The following is a 21,806-nucleotide window of genomic DNA, read 5'->3' as shown; positions in this document are numbered from 1 at the left end:
AATCTGTGGAAGGCGGGACTTGATGGACGTTGAGGGCGTGGCCTCCTTCCAGGCGAGCCCTCCGCGAGGACGTCAACGTTCTGTGACGCAGGCGCGGGCCGGGCCGGGCGGAGCCGAGCCTGCGGGAGCTCCGCCCCCAGCGGAGGCGGCGCGGCCGGGGGCGTGTCCTGGGCGGGGCCTGCCCCGCCCCGCCCGGTGGTGCGCGGTGGTCGGCGCTGCGAGGCCCCGCGACGAGGATGTGAGTGTGGCGGCTCGGGGGGCGGGGGGCGCGGCGCTCCCAGCTTCCCAGGGGCGCCGTGGGCTGGAGCACAGGTGCGCGGGCGGCCGGGCGGGGCGGCCAGGTGCGGGCTCAGGTGTGGCGGGCGAGGGCACGCTCGGCCCGGGGCCTCTTCTCCGCGCTCGGGCCCCGCCAGCCCCTGCGGAGGTGGGTGGCGGCGCCGGGACGGGCCAGGTGGACCCGAGGCCCCGGGCTGGGCCCCCCTCCCCCGCGCGAGCCCCTAACGTCCGCTGGGGCCGCCAGCTCTCGGGACAAGGCCGCTGTCCTCGCTCCGCTGCTTGGGCGCATTTCCCCGTCCCCGCAACAGGCACGGAGACCGGGTGTGGTTGTCAGCCGTGGGGAGCCGGGAGCTGAGGGCCCGCAGCCGCACCCTGGGCGCGCACCCGCCGCCCCTGCCGCTGCCCAGGCCGCGGAGCAGAGGGCGCCCTGCCCAGCGTGGGGCTGGAGAGCGCAGAGGCGGCGCGCGCGGGCGGACCGCTGTTCTGTCGCTGCTGCTCAGAGGCCCCTTCTCTTCCGCGGAGGGAGCTGGTGGGACCGGGTCAGGGCCGTGTAGGTCAGCTGACTGGCGCCCCGTGGGAGGCTGCGCCCCGCTGAGACCGGCGCTGTCTGTATTCTGTCCTCATGCACACGGAAGGCCACACACAACCCAGCTGTACCAGCATGTGCCGGAGACAAAACTGCCCATCGTGTACTCGCCCCGCTACAACATAACCTTCCTGGGCCTGGAGAAGCTGCATCCCTTTGATGCGGGGAAATGGGGCAAGGTGATCAGCTTCCTGAAAGGTATGGAAGCCCCCCCAAACACACCGCCTTGGACCCTCCATCTGCTTCCTTTACCCTCCCCCACTGCCTTTCCCTAACGCAGGCTCAGACTCTCCTACCTCCAGCCTCCGTCCCCAGACTGCCTTCCACCGGTACTGTGAAAAGCATGTTTCCGACGGACTCCTAAGCATTATCTGTTCCAGTCTCAAACCTTCCCTGGCTCCCATCACTCTGGACCTGAGTCCTGTGCCTTTCCCAGAAGCCCAGTAGACAGGGAGCTAAGTCATGGTGGACATAGGACGCTGAAGTTTGGAGAAATGTATTGTCCATCCTCCCCCCCCCCCCCCCCCGCTCAGAAAATCTAAGAAAACTTTTGCTCCAACCCCATGGATTATAAACGGAGGACCCCCTCCCCCGCCCCCGGGTCTCAGAAAAGTGAGGAAACAAGCCCACAGTCACATAGGACTGAGTGACAGAGAGGAACTGAAGCTCAGAGCTGCAGGCTGCTGCCCTTCATGGCTCATCCCCTGGGCAAGGTCAGACTGCCTGCCCCCACTGCAGTGTGGGAAATTCACCTAGTCTAGTGCGAAGACACTCTACTTATCCCTCTGTGCCTGAGGGACGTAGGAAGCGTTACCCGTATGTTACCTGGCGTGGGATGACTTGATCCTTCCGATCACACATGGAGAAAATCTCACTTGGGGGCCAGCCCGTCTCGAACACGAAGCCCCTTCTCCCTTTAAACAGATCAGAGCAAGCCTGAGGTCTGCACCTTGCAGAAAACAGAATCAAATGGGAGATGAAGAACACTGTTTGCTATTGTATTTGTGTTTTGTTTTTATTTCTGGGTAACTTCTATTTATGGCCAGTGATACTGATTTTCTGTTTGCGGTAGTGATTGTTCTCAGAAATGTATTGAGTAGGAAAGAAGACAAGTCGTGTCCAAGGACTCTGCAAAGCAAGCAGAGCCAGCCTGCCCTCCCCGTGCAGTCCCCTGAATAGGGCCCTTTATGCTCTGTTCCCAGTCCAAGTTACTCCCTCCACCTCCCCTTCTTGGGCTCCTGTGTCACCCGCAGAAGGTCCCTGTCTCTCACCTGGGACCAGCAGTCCTCGTGAGTCCCCCTGTCTCCTGGGAGGGTCTAGGTGGACAGGAGGCAGGGGTCTCACGGAGGCCTTGGGTGCCGCCGTGGAGAGAGCTGGCTCTTTGTCTGCAGACAGGAGCCATAGAATGTTCTAGAGTGGGGTTGAGGGGTACCTGCTGTATGTGGGAAATGTATGTAACTAGTTGGTTTCCACAGGACTGGTTTCAAGGGTAATACTGTATTTATTTATTTTTTTCTTTATTAATGTGAGAGAGAGAGGGAGAGAGAGAGAGAAATATTGATGAGAGAGAACATCGATGGGCTGCCTCCTGCACGCCCCCCACTGGGGATCGGGCCCACAAGCTGGGCATGTGCCCTGACCAGGAATCGAACCAGCGACCTCCTGGTGCAGGGTCGACGCTCAACCACTGAGCCACACCGGGCGGGCTCTGAGGGTAACACTTTAAAACAGGTCCTGCTTGGTTTCCCTGGAACCCAGAGCATCATGGGCCTGTTTTCACTCTGCTCCAGAGCACTTCACGCTCTTGACCTGTTTCTTCTCTTGCAAAACGGAGCGAATCTGGTCTGGCGTGTGTGAGGGTGACGACATGACGCGGTGTTTTCTAAACAGCCGTCATTTGCAAACCACTCTTGGGGCCTTGCCATCTCTTCCCACCACCTGTTCCATTTCCACGTCAGATCTTTTATTGACGTAGCCTTCGTTTTTAAAAACTTAAAAAAAACTTGTTTTAAAGGGAAACATATGTCATCCCAGTGGGAAGGCTGGCTTCCTTGCCATAAACAGAAAGTCGTGGGAAATATAAGTGCTTCGAGCACAGGAGTGCGATTCCGCTCAGGCTGCTCACTGTGGCTGCAGGCCGTGCTCTTGGGGGTTGAAAGGGAGACGACCGTGCTCAGGCTGGTGTTAAGGAGAGGCTCCCCACACTGAGGATCTTTGCATGCACAGGGTCCGAAGTCCCCTGGCCTAGGTCCCGCCATTGTCCACACTGGCCTGGGAGGTGGCTGTTGTCAGAGTGCCCATAAACCAGCGTGCCCACCCGCTCCTGGGGCAGGGCTGACGGAAGCCAAGTCTGCAGCCTGTGGGAGGGGCGGGGGCTGGGCCCGGCCCTCCCAGAGGGAAGCATGACACCCACTCTGTGGTTTCAGAGGAGAACCTTGTGTCCGACTGTGTGCTGGTGGAGGCACGGGAGGCCTCCGAGGAGGACCTGCTGGTGGTGCACACGAGGCGGTATCTCAACGAGCTGAAGGTACTCGGCCAAGGGCCTGGGGCTGCCAGTCAGCCTGGAGGAGTGGCGGGGGCGGGGGGGGGGCGGGGGGGCAGCTGGGCCTGGGGAAGCACAGCCTAAAGGGCTCCATTCCTGTCAGTAGTGCAGGGGACGCATGTGAGGGAAGTGAGGGGTCCCGAGGGAAGTGAGGGGTCCTGAAAAGGCACACCCCAGGGATGGGTTGGACTGCTCGGGGTTCTAGGCACCCCGTCTCGGGGGGGTGTCCACATGGTGGAGAGAGAAGCGTCACGGGGCTGGGGTTTCTGCATTAGTGACTTCCATCTGTGCTCTGTGACCGGACGGCAAGGACCCCTGCGGAGATGTCTCATCCAGTCAAAGCTGTTCTGTTTGGCCTGTTTTTATATAGGACTGAAGTCTAAGATTTTGTTCTAAAAACTTCTACTGCTAAAGACTTGTTGAAACCGTTGTCGGGCTAAAAGGAGTTTGAAGCGCACCCAGGCCCAGCAGGGAGCGTGTCCGGCCATGCGGGTGCTGGTGTGTGAGCTGGAACAGCTGCCCTGCCCAGGGGGTGCTGCTGCCCAGCCCACTGGGCCAGCGCGGCCAGTGCCTGGCTGTGAAGCAGCCAGAAGCCAGAGTATTAGCTGATGGTGCCTGGTTCCTCAGCACGGCAGCTCCTACCTGTGCAGCCCACCTGCAGACCAGACTGACCTGCTCGTGCCCTCTTTCTGGAGGACCCCACAGCGCTCATCCGTGGCTGAGGTTCCGAGGGTGGAGGCCTCAGCCAGTCCCCTTTGTGGGGCAGCGGGGGTCTGGGAGGGGGGGGGGTTTGCATCAGAACTCAGTGCTGTTAGCCTGCCCTGGTGGGGCCAGGGGTGCAACAGGTTCTCTGCCCCCAAGAGTATGGGAGCCCTATACACCTGAAACCTATATAATTTCATTAACCAATGTCACCCCAATAAATTAAATACGAATTTTTTTTTTTGGTATGTGCCCCTAGTGGGAACCGAACCGGGGACTCTCTGGTGGGCAGGCCAATGCTCCAACCACTGAGCCAAACCGGCCAGGGCTAAATACAAATTTAAAAAGAGTCCTGACCCCCGACCCCCAGGTTTCCCAGCTCAGCCATAGTAGATGCCGGAGGTCACCAGGCCCCTCCCCTCCATAGGTGGGACAGCCTAGGCCCAGAACGAGGCCACCCTGCTTGTCACCTGGGAAGTCAGGCAGGCCTGGGGGGACCCCAGGTGAGGCATCCAGGTTGGTCCTCCAGGTTCCTGGTCACAGCTGCTGCCTCCCTTCACCCAGATTCTGGCCCGGCTGTGAGAATTCTAGATGAAGTCTGACGACGTGAACTCGTGAAAGAGTAGCAGGAGGGGTTGACACCTGGCTTGTGCAAGAGACAGGTGTGCGAGGCCTTGGCAGGAAGCCCACACTTGGCTGCCCGGTCTCCTGGGGCCTGAGCATGCGTGGTCACAGCCCATAGGCCAGGGCTGGGCCAGGAGCCCGGAGTCCAGAGAGTGAGGCAGGGGCAGGGGCAGGAGGCATCGAGTTGGGGCAAGAAGGAGCCAGGACAGTGGGGCCAGGGTGAGCATGTCAGGACACACCGCACCGCTGGGCCTCCCCTTCGAGAGACCGGGGGCAGTCCTGTGGGGCCGGCAGCACGCGGGCCTTGGGCCCCCCAAGCCCCAAGGGTGGCGTGCTGTGTGGTAAGTAATAAAGTATTAGCAGGTAGAGTCCCAAGGAGGAAATTGAGGTCAGGAGCCTGGGGGAATTCAGATCCAGCAGAAAGGATTCACCAGGATGGAATGAGGGAGTCGCATTCTGACTCGGAGCTCCCTGGCGGCCAGAGCAAAAGGAGAAACATGACGAATCCCATACACAGACTGTGGTGAAGGAGCACAGTGGACCTCGGTTCTCGAACCTTTCATTCCAGAAGGCTGTTCAAAACCTGAAGCATTTTCCCATTAGAAATTATGTAAATTGAACTATTAATCCATTCCAGACCCCCAAGTGATTCCCTGAACGCACATCATATAACCCATGGACACAGACAGCAGGGCGGTGAAGGCGGGGGCGGGGTGGGAACCAGGTGGAGGGCCATGGGGGGGAAGGGAGCATCTGTAATACTCTCAACAATAAATATTTTAAAAAATGACCTGTCTATATACAGTACATGTCTAATCCACAAATAAATAGTACTGTTTAGTCTCTAAACACTTTAAAAACAAAAAGGACATGAGACGTAAATGTAAATTTAACAAAAAGAACATGAAATGTACAGTAAAAAATGAAAATTTAATAATAATAATGAGCAGCAACAAAAGCAAAAAAACACGAGGATATTCACAGCAAAACTCCCTGACTCATTCTCTCGTGTGTCTGTCACCTGAGAGACGCCTGGCTGCCCACAGGTGTCAGCAGCAGGAAAGGGCTGTCAGCTGAGAGGTGACTGTGGGGACAGGAGACGTTCGAGAGCCGAGGTCTGACTGTGTCCAGTCAGCATCTCTGCCAAATGCTGACCGTGCACCAGATACAAAACCAGACTGAGCCGGGTCCCTGGTGCGTGGGCTGCATCGCCACGGAGACTGAGAATGGCGCCGTGACCACAGAAGCCCGTCAGGCTCCGGGGCTTGAAGGGAGGAGAGGCCAGGGTACCTGGGCGGAGGTGAGCTCACTTAGACTGAGGTCAGGGAGGTGAGGTTTGAGCTGAGACTAAGTGAGCAGGTGGCCCAGGTGGAGCTGGGGGGAAGGATGCTCAGCCTCAGACTTGGAGCGGGAAGGGGCCTGGCCTCCTGCAGGGGGAGGGTGGCCCATGATCTGTCGGAGGCCGGCAGCACCAGGCCGCAGGGCTTGGCGGCTGTGGGAAGGGTTCGCCTCTGTTCAGGTGGTGTGCTGTGCTCTGGATGCTCTGGGGAGACCCCTGTCCCTGCCGGCGTCGTCTGGCATCTGGGGGTCGCAGCACAGGGTCACCCATGCACCCCGCAGACACCCACAGTCGCTGTTCTCGTTTCTCTGCTGCGGACACCTGGATGGTCCGCAGGTTCCCAGGGCCGCACTCTCCTGGCGGTTGTGTGAGCGTGGGACACCCCTGTCCCTGCCCCACCCGTGGGCCTGGGTCCCTCCTGGCCCTGCACCGCGTGGCCCCAATGCTCAGTACCCAGGGCGTCGAGGGAGACGCTGTAGCCTGGTGTTGGGCAGAGGGAGGCCTTTCAGGGAGGCAGGTGTCTGTGAGCACCTGCTGTGTGCACGGCCCAGGGTGGCCCTGAGGTGGTGGTTGGTGGGGCCAGCACAGGGCTCTGCCTCCTGCTGCCCCGTGCAGTTCGCCCTGGGGGGTGCCGTGCGGATCTGACATCTCGTCTGGTGTTGCATGAGCTGGGCAGTGCTCAGGACGTGTCTAGCAGCCAGTGCCCGTGAGCACCACGCCCGTTCTGGGGGCAGGAGAGCAAACCCTGTCCCAGGGGCGCTGGCGGTGAGGCGGGGGTTCGTATGTGAGAAGGTGCTGAGCGCCCCGGGGAAGTGCCGCAGGGAGCAGGCGGGGAGGGCCCGAGGGTCTTACTGACCGTCAGCGGGGGGCAGTGAGGGAGGAGGCCTGTGGGCACCGGGGGGACGAGGCAGCGGCCTCTCCAGTGCTGCAGCCGGCGAGGGGGCTGGACTGCAGGGTGGGGGCGGGGCGGGCCCCAGCTGTGGCTGGGCCGGCGGGGCCGTGGGCGCCGGGGCCGTCGGGGGCCATGGGCGCTGGGCCGGTGGGACGTGGTCCGATCAGTTTCACCACGTTGCGTGGCAGCTGAGAAGAGAAAGGCTGTGGAGACCGAGGCAGGAGACCAGTGAGGAGGAGGAGGGCGCAGTGATCTCGGGGGGACGCCGGGCTCTGGGCTGGGCTGCGGCCCGCGGAGAAAGGGGGCCTCGGAGATTCTGGCCTGCGCCCCGCCCCCTGGTCACTGCCGTCCTGGCCTCGCGTCCTGGGGAGAGAGGGGCGAAGGCCCCGCAGCGGGGAGCCCAGGGCCTCTGTTCTCCCCGGAGGAGGCCCCTCTCTCTTTTGTTTAAAATGTAAAATTCACACGACGCAGAATTAATCGTGAACCAGAACACGCAGCGGCGTGCAGCGCACTGGCCGCGGGGCAGCTGTCCCCTCTCCCTAGTTCCAAACGGGCTCACCCCGAAGAAGCAGCCCCATGCACACCGAGTGGTGGCTCCCATTCGTCCCTTCCCCGCGGGGCACCCCCGACCTGGTGATGCCTTTTCTGGGTGTTCTGTCAGTGTACCTGGGGGCGCAGTGCGTGCCCTGCGTGCCCCGCCTGCTTCGGTCAGTGTTTCCCGGCCAGCGGCCTGTGCGGTAGCAGGGCCCCCACCCCCCACCAGGGCCCCCCACCCCCCACCAGGGCCCCCCACCCCGCGCGGAGGCCGAGGAGCGCCCCCTGTGGGTGGACCCCGCTCTGCGGCGGGTCCGCGAGGGGATCTGCGGGGTCCCAGCCCCCCTGCTGCTGGCGGGTTTAGGTGCCGCGATCCTGGGAGCCCGGTTCTGTTACTCGGTTCTGAGTGGAGGTGCTGAGCCGTGTGGTCTTGCTGACGTTTTGAGGAGTCACCGAAATGACTCCACAGCAGCGCAGTTTACTTTGTTAATTTATTGATTTTAGAGAGAAAGGGGGAAGGGGGAGAGATTTGTTGTGCCCTCCCCGGGAATCGAACCTGCCACCTTGGGGTGTCTGGGCAGTGCTCTGACCACTGCGGCCCACCCAGGGCCCATTCACGCCTGACCCGCCCCAGGGCTCCCCCTCTGCGTCTCCCCACGCGGGCTTCCTGTTTTCTCAGAGGCTCCTCAGTGGCCGTGGAGTGGGCTCTGCTGCGCCTCCGCCTGCCTCTCCGGGCGTGGGAACAGGCTCCCTCCTGCCTCAGCCCTTCGCGGGGCTGCGCGTCCGCTGTAAACGTCGTCGTGTTGAGCTGTAGTTCTCGGTACCTTCCGGATGGTGTGTGATTCAAATCATATTTTTGCCCATTTTGTGGGCTGTCTTCACTCTTCTGATAATGTCCTTTGACACACACGTTTTGCACTTTGCTGAAGCTCAGCTCACATTTATTTTTCCTTCTGCTGGTTGTGCTTCTGGTGTCACATCTAAGACCAGGGTCACGGAGCTTCTACCCGGGCTTTCTTCTAAGAGGTTTATAGTTTTGGGCATACGCAGGTCTTTGATTCATTCTGAGTTACTCTGCAGATGGTGGGGTGAGCATCCCACTTCCTCCTCTGCGTGTGAGGGTGCAGGACTCCCAGCGCCCTTGGTCAGAGAGACTGCCCTCTCCCTGGTGCCCGGGTCTGGCACTCCGCAGACAGTCGGCGGGCATCGCAGCAGGGATTCGTTCCTGCTCTCGGTGCTCAGCGGGTCTGGTCCGCCCTCTGCCGGCACCACGCTGCTTTGATGGCGGAGTTGTGAGCCCTCCGTCGCTGCTCTTTTTCAAGATTGTTCTTGCTGTTCGGGTCTCTGCAGATCCCAGGTGAACCACGGGACCAGCTCTCTGTCTCTGCAAGCAGGGCCGTCGAGGTTTCGATAGGAGTTGTGTTGAATCTGCAGCCGACTCTGGAGAGAGTCACCATCTGTACAGTGTCGGGTCAACCAGGACACAGGATGTGTCCCATTTACTCAGATCTCTGTTTCTCATCAACACTGTTTTGCAGAGCTCAGTGTATAAGTCTTGTATCTTCTTGGTTAAATTTATTTCCAAGTATTTTAATTTCTGATGTTATTGTTAGTGGAATTGCTTTCTTAGTTTCCTTTTGGGATTTTGTAGTTAACATATAAAAATGCCACTGATTTTGCTGCTCTTACATGCTGCCGCGCGGCTGGATTCACTGGGGCTAATTGGGGGGCTGCGTGGCCCTTCAGGGTCTCCTACGTATAACGTCATACCGTCTGGAACAGAGACAAGTTCTGCTTCTTCCTCTCCAGTGTAGACCGTTTTAGTTTCATTTATTCCCTGATTGCTCTGGCTGGAACTTCCCGCTGGACAGAGGTGGCGAAAGAACCCTTCTCTTGTTCCTGACTTAGGTGGGATGTTTGCAGTCTTTTCCTGCTCAGTAGGATGTTGGGGACGGGAGTGCGTGTGCGTGCGCATGTGTGTGCGCGCTTGTGTGCACGTGTGCATGTATGTGTGTGCATGCACGTGTGCGTGTGTGTATGTACGTGCGTGTGCATGCACGTGTGCGTGTGTGTGTGTGTGTGCACGCGTGTGTGTGCATGAGACCAGTGCCCTTTGTCGTGCTGAGGGAGTTCCCTTCGGTTCCTGACTGTGGGTTGGCTTTATGAAAGGTGTTGGATTTTGTCAGAGGCTTTTCCCCATCAGCCGAGAGGGTTGTGTGCATCCCCTTCTCTCCCTTCGCTCCCTCGTCCGGGAGAGGCCCGACCCACAACAAGCGGCTGGGGCTCCCCGTGGGGTTTCAGCCAGTCTCCTCCCTGAGAGCAGGTGTTGTTTGGGCCTCTGAGGGTGGGGTGCCCCTGAGGAAATCAGGCAGAGCTGTGGGGTTCCCAAAGTCTGCCTGGGCACAGAGGCCCCGACATCTGACCGGGCGCCAGGATGGGCAGCAGGCCTCGGGCTGGGGAGCCTCGCAGGTCCACGGTGGCTGGTCTGTTCATTTGTTCAGCGCTGTCCGGGGTCAGGTCGAGTCGTGGTTCTCAAGTCTGCCTGAGCATCAGATGCTCCGGAGGGCTTGCCCCACACAGACGCTGGCCCCTCTCCCGGAGTCTCTGACTCAGGAGGTCTGGGTGGGGCCTGAGAATGTGCATTTCTAACGCGTCCTCGGGGTCCTCTTGCTGCCGGTCCAGGAACCACACTTGGCGAGCAGAGCGCTAGAGCAGAGCCTGCCGCACAGACTCACCTGGAGGCTTCAGGTGGCGCCTGTCGGGGAGGGCGGGACACAGAGGGGGCAGGGGAAGGGGGGCCCACACGGTTTGCGAGATGCGGCCTCAGCCCGACCCGGGGACGGATCTCCTGGTCTCCTGGGGTGGGCGGGGGTGGCCTCCTCAGCAGAGGGTGCGGCCGGGTCGGGGGAGGTGGGCAGCGTGCACAGCAAGCACCCACTGTGTGCAGGCCTCATGCTCAGTGTGGCCTGTGCAGCGGGAGCCAGGTGTGCCTGCCCTGCTGGGCTGGTGTCCTCCTGGGGAGGAGACGAGAGGGGGTGTTGTCAGACAGAAATGCCGTGTACACCTGGAAGCAGAGGCGCTGAGGGCCGGTGGGGTGCAGGGCTGGGCGGTGAGCACAGGCCTCTGCAGCGCCCGGCCCAGCTGCAGGGGAGGCAGGAGGGCGGAGCACAGGCAAGGGGAGGCCAGGCCCCAGCTCACACTGCAGGGGCTGAGCCCGGAGCTGCACCCTGTGACCCTGAGGAAAACAGTAACCTGTCCCTCTCTCGCCCCTGAGTGGCCCGTCCCTCGGTGCCCCGCCTGGGGCCAGGCTGGCCGATCAGGGCGGGTCCTGCTGCACCTGCTGATAAAGTGCCAGTGCCCGGCCCGGAGCGTCTGCTCCACCCCCTGTGCCGCTGGTGGTTTTCTGGAGCAGCAGCACCAACGTCTCTGCGGCAGTGGCAATGTTCTGGAAGGCCCTGTCCAGTCCAGCGGTCACACCACATGTGCCATGAAGCACTTACAATATGGGTAGTGTGACTGAGGAACAAGATTTTAGTTTAAAAATTTTTTTAAATGTTTTAATTAAAATTATGTGCAAGTAGCCGTGTGTGCCTGGCAGCTACTGGACAGGACGGTACAGTCGGGGGCCGGAGTGAGCGGCCCTCAGCCCTGCAGACGGCACTGGCTGAGGGGGAGGCTGGCGAGGGAGCCCTACTTTTCATGGAGGAACCTCAACCGCAGCACCTTCTCCTGGGGGCTCGTCCCCTCAGCCGAGTCCCATGGCTGGGACCTGAGGCTTGGCCCCTGCACAGTTCGGTCTCTGTCCATGGGGTTCCCGGGGTCGTTCCTTTGACAGCAGCTTGGTGAAGGTCAGTGCGTTGCGCAGGTCGAAAGGCAGGCGGAGATCTGTGGGCAGAAGTTTGAAACTGGGGTGAAGCGAAGTCGGGTTCCGGGGCAGAACGCCCCAGGGCTTCACCGTGCCATGTGGGCTGTGCATTTCCGGGAGCAGATGAACCAGCAGGGCCTGCCAACCCCCTGGATGGGGGCCCTTTCTTGCCGGAGCACCGCTGCGCTGGACGGTCCTGTGGACTCTCAGAGAAATGCTGTTCTTGGGACGGTGCCCCTGGGACCCTCGGGAGGCTGGTGGCTCTGTTTTCTCTGGGCCCCTGTCCGCCACTGGCTGAGGGAGGGGCCATCTCTCGTTCCTCCACAGAGAAGCATGGTTCCCGCCTTCCCTGTGCCAGGCCTGTGCAGGGCAATGGGCCGAGCTGATGAGCAGGCGGAGCTGGCCACCTGCCCCGGTCTGTCCCCACCACACACGCACACGCACACGCTGTCAGCCAGGGGCCGTCCACCAGCTCGCTGCCAGCCGGAATCCCCCGTTTGGGGTGCGGTAAACAAAGAAACGAGATTCGGTGCAGACACCCCAGTTGCGATCCAGTGAGGCTGGGAGGGGCCCTGGGTGAGGGGCCGGAGGTGAGGCCTCAGCCTAGACAGCTGGGCTCTGCTCTGGTCGTCTGCTCCAGCCAGGCCTGGACAGCCTCGGCCGGTGGGAGGGCTCCAGGGAGCTGATTTCACAGGACAAGCCCTGCCCTGGGGGGTCCATGCTCATGAAATGAGGACTCCAAGTCCTCACAGTTCGATGGGTTCAAAGGCACCGTCCTGATGGGTCCGGATGCAGCTGCTCTGATTGGCTGGAGAGAATGGTGGGGATCTAGATGTGCAGATGCAGCGGGACGAGGAAAGCCTGCTGGTTAGAACGCGATCCCAGGAGCCTGTTCTGTGGGCGAGGAACCCGGTGCCGGCAGCAGGTCAGCGCCGGAGGCGGGAGAGGCCGAGGAAGGCCGGACAGGCACCCCTTCTACCAGACGACTAACCCAGTCCGGCGGGCCCCGCTTGAGTCCCCCCACTTGAATGGGGAGCAGAGCTGGCTGCCCAGCCCCAGCCGTCCTCAGCCTCGCCAGCCTGGAAGGGGTGACCACACCGGTGGTCGGGCAGTGCAGGCGACCGGGCACAAAGCCTCCCTTGGCCGATGGCCTGAGCTCCAGGGGCCGCTTTGGGGGCTGACCTGGGTCCTGTCCTGCCCTCCTGTCCCAGCCTCTCCTGGTGCCCCCACTGCCACCCCTCCCTGGCTCTCCCCAGGCACACGCTGCCTGTGGTCCCCCCGACCTGATCTCACTACCAGCTCGCTCTCCCGGGCGCCTGGCAGCCTCAGCGCCGCCTCGGCTCGCTCCTTCCTGACACCGCTGTGCCGGCTCAGAGCGCCTCCGTGCCCCACCGCCCAGTCCCCACCCCTGTCCCAGCACAGCCTTCTCTGCCCCAGGGCTCCAGCCTGGGCTGCACCCTTGAGGGTCGGGGTCCTGGACCCCTCCACCTGACCCCCCACCTGCTTGCTGACCGCCCTGACCCTCGTCATCTCGCCTCTTCCTGGGCTCTGCAGTCCCCATGGTCCCCGCTGCAGCCACGGGGCGTGGGCAGCACGTCCGCGCCCCACCGCTCTGCCTGAGCACCTCTGTGGGCAGACCCCCGGGGTCCCGGCTGCACCCAGCTTCCGCCAGCAGTGATCTCCACCTTGGCCCCGCGGCTGGAGACCCTTGCCCACCTCCAGTCTGCTTCCACGCCCCGCAGAAGGCCTGTCTGCCCCGCCGGGCGGGGCGTGTCCCCATCGCCAGCGCTGCCCCTGGTGCTTCTGAGGCCGAAGCGTCCTGACCCGGCGGGGTCGGCCCCACCCAGCCTGCGCCGAGCGGGCACGGAGTGAGCGCGGGCCAAGTACCCGGACCCCGCGGTCTGCCCGGGTTTGGCGGGAGCAGGCGCAGGGCCCAGGCCCTCAGCCGGGCAGGACAGGGCGGGGTCTGGGTGCGCGCACGTGTGCGGAACTGATGTCCTGGTCTTGGCACAGACGCCTTTACGGCCCAGTCCTGCCTCAGTGGAGAAGAGGCGAGAGGCCCCGGTTCCTGGCGGACACAGAGGCCACATGGTGCTGGAAGCAGGATGCCCGGGTCTCCAGTCCCGGCTCTGCCCGCGACCCTCTGTGCTCGGGCCTCGGTGCCCCTCTGTTCGGTGGGAGGACCGGCCAGTTCTGGGGACACCGGAGTTCTCAGCTCTTGTTGTGGGCACAAGGGGGCAGCCTCGGGCTTCGGAGCCTGAGGACGAGGCTGGCCGAGGCTGAGAGGTCTCCGCGGTCACGGAGCCGAGCTGGCGGGCCAGGCGGGGGTCCCTGCTGCTCACCGAGTGAGGGCAGTGGGCCAGAGTCCCCCGGGCACCTGAACCTGGCGATGGGGGGAAGCTGACTCCCCAGGTGTGTGCTCTGGGCAAGGCAGCGGCCTGCGCCTCTCTCCACAGTGGTCCTTTGCTGTCGCCACCATCACCGAGATCCCCCCGCTCATCCTTCTGCCCAACTTCCTGGTGCAGAGGAAGGTGCTGAAGCCCCTTCGGACCCAGACCGGAGGGACCGTGATGGTAGGTGGGGCGCTGGGCCCCGGACCCCTGGCTCCTCCCACCCCGGGGCCCTGCCCACCGGGCTCCATCTGGACCGCCCTCCTCCCACGCAGGGGTTGAACAAAACCCTACACTGCGCCGGCCCGGCAACAATGACCCTTTCGCCCAGCCCCGCCCAGCCCGGCCTCAGGACCCCCGTTCCTTACAGTAGCTGGTAGTGAGACTGCCCGCCCCAGGGAAGTAGCTAAACGCGCCCGGCAGTCCAGCGGAAGTGGAAACCAGGCCCCGGGACGTCGGTGGGAGGTGCTGCCCCCTCCATCAGGGGCGCCCGGGAAGGTTTCCCGTCCCACGTGCAGCTTCCTTTAAATTCAGTCGAGGGAGGTAGAGAGACGTTTCAGGTTGGGTATATAACTTCTAACGCAGAGCAGGCAAAGTCCTATGGACCCTACGGTTTTCTTTTTAGCTTGAAAATCTTATCTGTCTTAGCTCATTAGACTCTCACTCGCCCGCCCCCGGAACTGTGATTCTGTGGGTTTCAGTATCCGTTGTGCTGCAGACTCGTCTATTCCCTCAAAAGCACATCGGAGTCCTTGTCAGCTCTGCGATCATAGCACCTGCCTGTCATTGAGTGTCCTGTCTGCCAGCCAGCCTGGTGCGCCTGGGCCTGGCCTGGCCTGGGGTGGGAGCCTCCTGGACAGCCCCGCTCAGAGCTCACGCCCCCGCTGGCGGCACCGTGTCTGTGGGCTGGATGCGAGTCGGGAGTGGGGGGACAAGGCTGCCCTTCACCCTGTGCTTGTCTCCCAGGCGGGGAAGCTGGCTGTGGAGCGAGGCTGGGCCATCAACGTGGGTGAGTGACCCCGGGGAGCTGGCCTCCAGGGCGGGGCTGGGGCCGAGCCCACCTCCATCGGGCAGAATCCTGTCCAAGGTTCTTCAGGTGCCCCCCAGCCCTGACTTTGCACACTCGCAGTGCTGGGGAGCTCACTCTGTCCCGGGAGCCTGTGCTCCCCTCCGGACAGCCTGCAGGGGCTGAGACCGACACCATTCTGGGGCCCTGGGCAGCCTGCAGGGGCTGGGTCCTGTATGGTTGGGGACAGGCCCCGGACCGATACCGCTTCATTCTCAGGGGCCTTGGGGCAGTATCTGCAGACCCCTGGGCTCTCCCACAAGATGGGCCCAAGGAGGGCTGCACCGTGGTCCTCCTGGTCCCAGCAGGGCCCCATGGAGGCTCAGTGTGTGAGGCCCTGTCTGTCCAGCCTCCCGTCTGAGCGGGGTGCTACAGTGCAGGCCAATGCATTGGTGAGAATGTGGACATCCAGAGGGCGAGCGGCCTGCTCAGAGCCCCGTGGCCGCCTCCCCACCCCCACCTGGGGCCTGAGCAAGGCCGAGCACTGGGCCTCTCCTTCCTGTCTGGGTCAGCCAGGTGCCCAGCACACGGTCTGGCTTAGCCTTGATGTCATGATACTGTGCTGGGCACATCACGAGCGACACAGGCTCCCGGAGGGGTCGGGAGGCCTTCCCCGTGGAGGGTGTGATGCCCGGCAGTGGTGGAGGCCCGGATCCCGACCTAGCCTTGGTTTGAAGCTGGGTTCCGCCATTAGCTGGCTGTGTGACCAGGGCACGTTGCTGACCCTCTCTGTGCCTCAGGCTCTTAACCTGCCCAACTGAGATGGTAGTAACGTGCCCTCCAGGGCTGCGTCTCATCACCGTGGTCCGACGACAGCCTCTGAGTGTGGAGGGCAGGCCCTGTGCCTGTGGCCCCTTCGCTGTGCCGGCAGGGCGGTCACGGTGCTCAGATGCCTGCAGCTCTGGTTCTGCAGCGCAGGGGTCAGGCTCCATGGGCCTGAGGCTCAGGCTGTGGTCTCAGGGCGGAGGGGCTGGAGAGGCTGGGCCCTGGTCAGCCATGACCAGCAGAGGGCGCCCTACCCATTGTCCCCTCCCACCGCTGGGTGGCTCTGGGTGCTCCCCAAGAAAACCCGCCCCCAGACCCACCCCGCTTCTGGCAGGAGGACTCCGGGCAGCAGGCCCAGCTCTGTGGAGACTCCTGCTTTGGGAAGGCCGAGCCCCCGGGGTGTGAGTGGGCCCAGGGGCTGACCTGTGGGGACCCCGAAGAGGCTTCTTTCTCTGGCGGGGTGGCTGCGATGGCAGAGACCTGGGACGGTGGCAGGTCCAGGCTCTCAGTCCACGTCGCCGCCTGGGGTCCCAGGGCCCGCCCGGAGCTGAGCGGAGAGGGCTGAGGGGGGCCCGGCCCTGCCCGCCCGGCCCTGACACCCGGCCCTCCCGCAGGTGGCGGCTTCCATCACTGCTCCAGCGACCGGGGCGGGGGCTTCTGCGCCTACGCGGACATCACGCTGGCCATCAAGGTGCACAGGAGAGCGTGGGGGGCTGACCTGGGCCTCCCTGGAACCCCTGCTGCCCCAGCCTGGTTCTCCCAGCGTAGAAGTGAGGCTCGGAGGGGAGGGCCCCATCGCTCAGCCAGGCCGGGCTGTCCCAGGCTGACCCTCTGTGTCGGTGCCCCGGCGCTCGCGTAGCCTCCGGCGGTGGCCGGGCGGGGCGCATGCGCACCGGGTGTGCGGTGGGGGAGAAACAGCCGTGATCGCAGTGGGGATGCACGGACCACAGGCTCCGGCCGTGCCAGCGTGGTTCTCCGTGAAACTGAGGCCCAGAGAGGGAGGGCGCACAGCCAGGGGGCAGAGCTGGGGCGGGGCGTCCAGGACAGCCCATCCTGGTCCCCATTCTCACAGGGCACAGACGGCAGGGCAGCTGACCCTGGCCATTCACAGAGGGAGACGGGAGACCCAGAGGCACGATGGCCTCCTGCCCTGCCCCTCACCCACCGGGAGGCCCTGGGGCTGGTCTTCTGGACCACGCGGGTCCTCACCCTCCCCTCTCCTCCCCGGGCAGTTTCTGTTTGAGCGCGTGGAGGGCATCTCCAGGGCCACCATCGTTGATCTCGATGCCCATCAGGTGAGTGCCCCTCCTCAGCCCCCCTTGGTGTGCTCCCCATCCTACACTGTGGGATCCCCCACCCTGGGAACACCCCTGAGCCCCAAAGCAGACCTCTGCCACCTGCATCTGACCTGCTCTCAGCTGCTGCCCCACCTGTTTCTAGAGAGACTGGGAGCAGAGGGTCCTCCCTTCTCCCGCTGCCCTCCCAGCTCAGCCAGGGTGCTGGTCCTCTTCAAGGCCGGTCCCTTCTCCCTGGGTGTCCCGACACGCCCTGTCCCCTCCCCTGGGGCTGTCCCGACACGCCCTGTCCCCTCTCCCGGGGCTGTCCCGACACGCCCTGTCCCCTCTGGGGGGGGGGCTGTCCCAACACGCCCTGTCCCCTCCCCCGGGAGGGGGCGTCCCGACACGCCCTGTCCCCTCTCCTGATAGCCATCCGGCCTCGGTGGCTCCCCTCTTCCTTCCCCCGGGCCAGCAGCGCCGTGGCCCCAAGCCTCAGGAACAGGCTCACGCACCCACTCAGGCCTGCTCAGCCCCAGGCCAGTGCTCAGGAGCTCACTGCCGAGGGGCCGGGCAAGGGGCAGGAGACCCGGGTCTAGCTCCTCGGGTCCGAGTCAGGGCACGGCATCCCACGGCTCCCGAAGGCCCCCACACCCCTGCTGCGGCCCTGCCGCAGTCTCCTGAGCACAGGACACAGCCGCCTGGAGGGGGTGGGCCAGGGTTCCTGCCTGTTCCCCGGAGAAGACACATCCGGGCTTCGCAGCGTCACACTGGCAGGTCGCAGGCCAGTCTGAGGTCGCGCCCAGCTTTGTCACTTGGCCCTGAGACCCTCTGCCGCAAGGTCAGGCCGCACGGCTCAGGGGGGGCGGGGGGGACCTGCCCACAGCGGCTCCCGTGCTCCCCCCACAGGGCAACGGGCACGAACGGGACTTCATGGGCGACCAGCGCGTGTACATCATGGACGTCTACAACCGGCACATCTACCCTGGGGACCGCTTTGCCAAGCGTGAGCTGCCCGCCCTCCCTCCGTCCCGAGCTCCGCTTGCTTGGAGGGGCTCTCTCTCCTGAGCGTGTCCCGTGCTCTGGGCGCTGCAGGGTGGGAACCGCCCATTGTGCAGACGGGGAGACTGAGCCCTAAAGGAGCCATGGACCACCCCAGACTGCATCACCTGTCTGATAGGACACGTGGTCCTCGCAGTAGGGGGGCCGTCGGAAGGGAGAACAGACTCCTGGGCAGGAGGACACGGAGTGAGCACCAGCGAGTGGGGGAGGGACACACACGGGGCCCAGACACCTTGGCGGCGGCTGGAGTACAGTGGCTGGTGAGATGGACACAGGCAGGGTCACCTTACCAGTCCACAGGCAGAGGCTGGGATGAGCTAGGAACCCTCAGGCAGCTGCCCACTCGTGGGTGGGACACTGTGCAGTGGCCGCCGGCCGCTGTGGGCACGGCCAGTGTCTGAGCTGGACCTCGAATGTGCCGCATCTGGACACGTGTGCAGCTCGGTGCCCAGGTGGGCGGGTACACGGAGGCAGGGCGCTCAGACGTGGTCTCTGATGCCCCAGGGCAGAGGGTGCTGTCTGCAGTTCCCTCTCCTCTGGGGCCCCGCTGGGTGCTCTGAGCTTGTTCTGGGTGGAACGAGAGGTGAGCGGTGCTGGGTCAACAGGCAGTTCTCCGGCCTGTGCACTGGGCCCACGCAGCGTGCCCTCGCGAGCCTGCCGCGCCCCGGCACAGGGCTCGTCCCCGCCCCCGCACACGGCTCGTCCCCGCCCCCGCACACGGCTCGTCCCCGCCCCCGCACACGGCTGGCGTTCCTGTGCCCCCCAGAGGCCATCAGGCGGAAGGTGGAGCTGGAGTGGGGCACAGAGGATGACGAGTACCTGGGCAAGGTGGAGAGGAACCTCGAGAGGGCTCTCCAGGAGCACCCGCCCGACGTGATGGTCTACAACGCCGGCACCGACATCCTCGAGGGTGACCGCCTCGGGGGCCTGTCCGTCAGTCCACAGGTAGGTCCTGGCCCCAGGCTGCTCCGCAGACGCTGCAGCAGCAGGACAGCGGGCCACCTTGGTGCCCCTGTGCAGGGCGGAGCAGCGGCTGAGCGGCAGGCCCGCAGCAGCCCTCTGGACGCCAGGCCGAGCCTGCTGACTGGCCTCCCCGCCCCCCGCAGGGCATCGTGAAGCGGGACGAGCTGGTGTTCCGAGTGGCCCGCGGCCGCCGGGTGCCCATCCTCATGGTGACCTCGGGCGGGTACCAGAAGCGCACGGCCCGCATTATTGCCGACTCCATCCTGAACCTGTTTGACCTGGGGCTCATCGGGCCTAAGCCCCCCAGCACCTCAGCACAGGACTCAGACACGTGTCTGCTGTCCCAGGAGGTACCCTGACCGCAGTGCCCCCGCCCCCCAGCGCTTCTCCTTTTCTAACCACACGGGGTGCTGGGGGCCTGGGGCTCGTCTGCCCGGCCTGCTCTAGGGGCCTGGCAGGCAGCCCCTCCGCTCGCCCCCCTGGGTGTTGGAGGGTCTCCAGGCCACTCGGGTGGGCAGAAGGCATCTCCGGGAAGCCAGCATGCGGGTCAGTGGCAGGTCTGGCCAGGCCCTGGGGGAGCAGGCGGTTCGCCCAAGGAGAGAGGCCGGCAGGTGCGGCTCTGGAGCTGCAGGGAGGCCCCAGGGGTCAGGGTGCTCCGGTCTAACAACCAGCCAGGAGGCTCTGTCTCCTCGATGGTTGGCCCCCCTTCTCTGAGGTTCTGTGACCTGAGGAGCTGGGCAGCCTCGAGGGGGCGCTGAGAGCTGGGGTGGAGCCTTGGCCCTGGTGTGAGCAGTGGCAGGGGGGCCCGGGTGTTCCCACCTGGCATTCCCCAGTAACGGCTGGGCCCGTGGAACCCCCAGTCCCTGTGTCCGCCCGTCTCACCTGCGGGGAGAAGGGCCCTTTGGGGAAGAGGGCTTGGCTCAGGGCCTCAGTGCTGGAGGCTAATCGGCCGCTGACCCTGTGGTGGGGGCAGACGAAGGTGAGCAGGTGGGCAGCCTTGGGCTGACAGACGGGGCAGGTGGCCAAGCCGGCCCTGCAGGAACTGAGGCCCCGGGCGGGAGCCCTGGGAGGCCAGGCTAGGGCTTCAGGAGGGAGCTGTGAGGGAGGGGGCTGGGCAGCGCCCGGGCAGCCTCACCCAAAGTCCCTGGGGCCCTGGTCACACTGTGTCCGGTCCCGAGCGGGCCCTGACCTGCCCTCAGCTCTACTCTGAAGGGGACACGAAGGCCCCCAGAAAGCAGGGCTGAAGGAGAACCCACTGCTCCATGGCCTGGTGTTCTCAGGGGACAGACAAGGGGCTGGAGGGGTCCCTGGGTCCCTGGGCCACCTACCAGATGCGCGTTCATTACCATCGGGGTGCTCCCGCCTCCCCCTTCCCCTCCTGCTCCCTCCCACCCCCTCTGACTGAGCGGGCTGGGGCGGGGTAAAAGCTCCAAGACCGTGAACGGAGAATGCTGACCTGGACAAGACCTGAGGCACTAACCACGCACTGAGCCCCGCCCGCCTTCGTGGTCCGTCTGCCCCGAGGTCACTGCCTTCACCCCGCGCGGCTGGTGGCACCTGGGTGAGGCCGGGCGGCACTGCTGAGCTGTCTGTGCAGAGCCGCAGGCTGGTCCCTGTGTCCTCGATGTGGAGTAAAGGGAATGGACGGGCGCGCACCCTGAGGCTTCGTGGGAGCTGTCCGGGGAAGGCAGCATCACTGTGTCCTCCGCGTCCCACGAAGGGGGTCACTCCCGCCCCGTAGACGAGACAGCTGGCCCAGCCGGCAGTGCCGCCGACAGCACGCCTGCCGGTGCGGAGCCAGGCCGGGACCCAGACCCGGTGCGTCCCGCGTGCGCGTCCACGCCTCGGGCTGGGCGGGGGCGGAGCCGGGTGGACACTGCTGTCCAAGCAGGAGGGCCGGACGCTGGGGGTGTGGGATGGGAAGGCAGGCCGGGCCTGTGAGGGGCCGGGCAGCACATGTGGGGGTCTCCTAGTCTGGGCTCCGGTCGGAGACCCTGGGGATGCGGGGGTGGGGGTGGGGGTAGGGGTGGAGGAGACCAGGCAGGGTCCCCAGGCCGCCCCAGGGTCAGCGGCACAGCCAGCGCGGGGCGCGGGGCGGACCCTCGGGGGTCAGTGCCAGGGGCAGGACCTCAGATGAGGTTCGGGCGCGGGCAGGCTCCACGGTGGCCCTCTGCCCGCTGCCGGGAGAGGCAGGCTGACAGACCGGGCCTGTCCCAGGCTGGGGGGGAGCCTGCGGACCTCAGGCACGGGGTGAGAACGGAGTCTCTGTCTTACAGATGCGGACACTGCGGCGGGACAGGGGGCGGCCCAGTCGGGGCCCGCAGCAGGTGAGGGACAGAGCAGGACTCCTGGCAAGGCCTCGGCCCGCCGCCCCCTCGCCTGACGGATGCTGAGGATGCTCGCCTGCGGGCCGGACGCACAGCAGGGCACGTGGGCACTCGGAGGGGGCCTTGCTGCTGTTCTGCCCCTGGGGGCCTAGCGAGGCTGATGACTTCCCGCCCCAAGGAAGCCTCTAGGACGGGCAGCTGCGTGGACGGGCCTGTTCCTCCCACCTGTGCGCTTGGCTGTTTGCAAATTATACCCCAGGTTGTAAAAGCCCAGGGGGCTGCGGACTTTGTGAGGAGCTGAGGGGCCAGCTAGCAGCCCTGGGGTTCGAGGGCAGACACATTGGGGGTCGGGGGGCAGACACACTGGGGGTTCAGGGCAGACACACTGGGGGGGACCGGGGCAGACACACTGGGGGTTCGGGGCAGACACACTGGGGGGGGGCCTGGGGCAGACACACTGGGGGTGGGTCCGGGCAGACACTGGGGGTTTGGGGCAGACACACTGGGGGGGGGGCAGACACACTGGGGGGGTCTGGGGCAGACACACTGGGGGTTTGGGGGCAGATATGCTGGGGAGGTTGGGGGTGGACACATTGGGG

General features: G+C 64.3%; 1 protein-coding gene across 5 annotated transcripts; it reads left to right on the top strand.

Annotated features, from left to right (window-relative positions):
* The first annotated feature begins 182 nt into the window (after nt 1-182).
* On the top strand, nt 183-21,473 carry HDAC11 (histone deacetylase 11). 5 transcript variants are annotated; one of them, XM_036243231.1, is made up of 11 exons: nt 183-238; nt 912-1,060; nt 3,289-3,389; nt 13,817-13,933; nt 14,717-14,759; nt 16,196-16,272; nt 16,814-16,876; nt 17,765-17,861; nt 18,684-18,862; nt 19,024-19,230; nt 21,157-21,473. In XM_036243231.1, coding segments are annotated over exons 1-11 (1,152 nt in total). In that variant the 5' UTR covers nt 183-236; the 3' UTR covers nt 21,274-21,473. The 5 variants fall into 5 exon arrangements, with proteins under 5 accessions (XP_036099124.1, XP_036099125.1, XP_036099127.1 ...); XM_036243232.1 differs by lacking the exon at nt 21,157-21,473 and adding an exon at nt 20,308-20,655; XM_036243234.1 differs by lacking the exon at nt 19,024-19,230.
* Nucleotides 21,474-21,806: the final 333 nt, after the last annotated feature.

The sequence above is a fragment of the Molossus molossus genome, unplaced genomic scaffold, assembly GCF_014108415.1.
Source record: "Molossus molossus isolate mMolMol1 unplaced genomic scaffold, mMolMol1.p scaffold_m16_p_5, whole genome shotgun sequence".
In the NCBI taxonomy this organism is placed as follows: Eukaryota; Metazoa; Chordata; class Mammalia; order Chiroptera; family Molossidae; genus Molossus; species Molossus molossus.
This window is presented reverse-complemented; position numbering and strand designations above follow the sequence as displayed.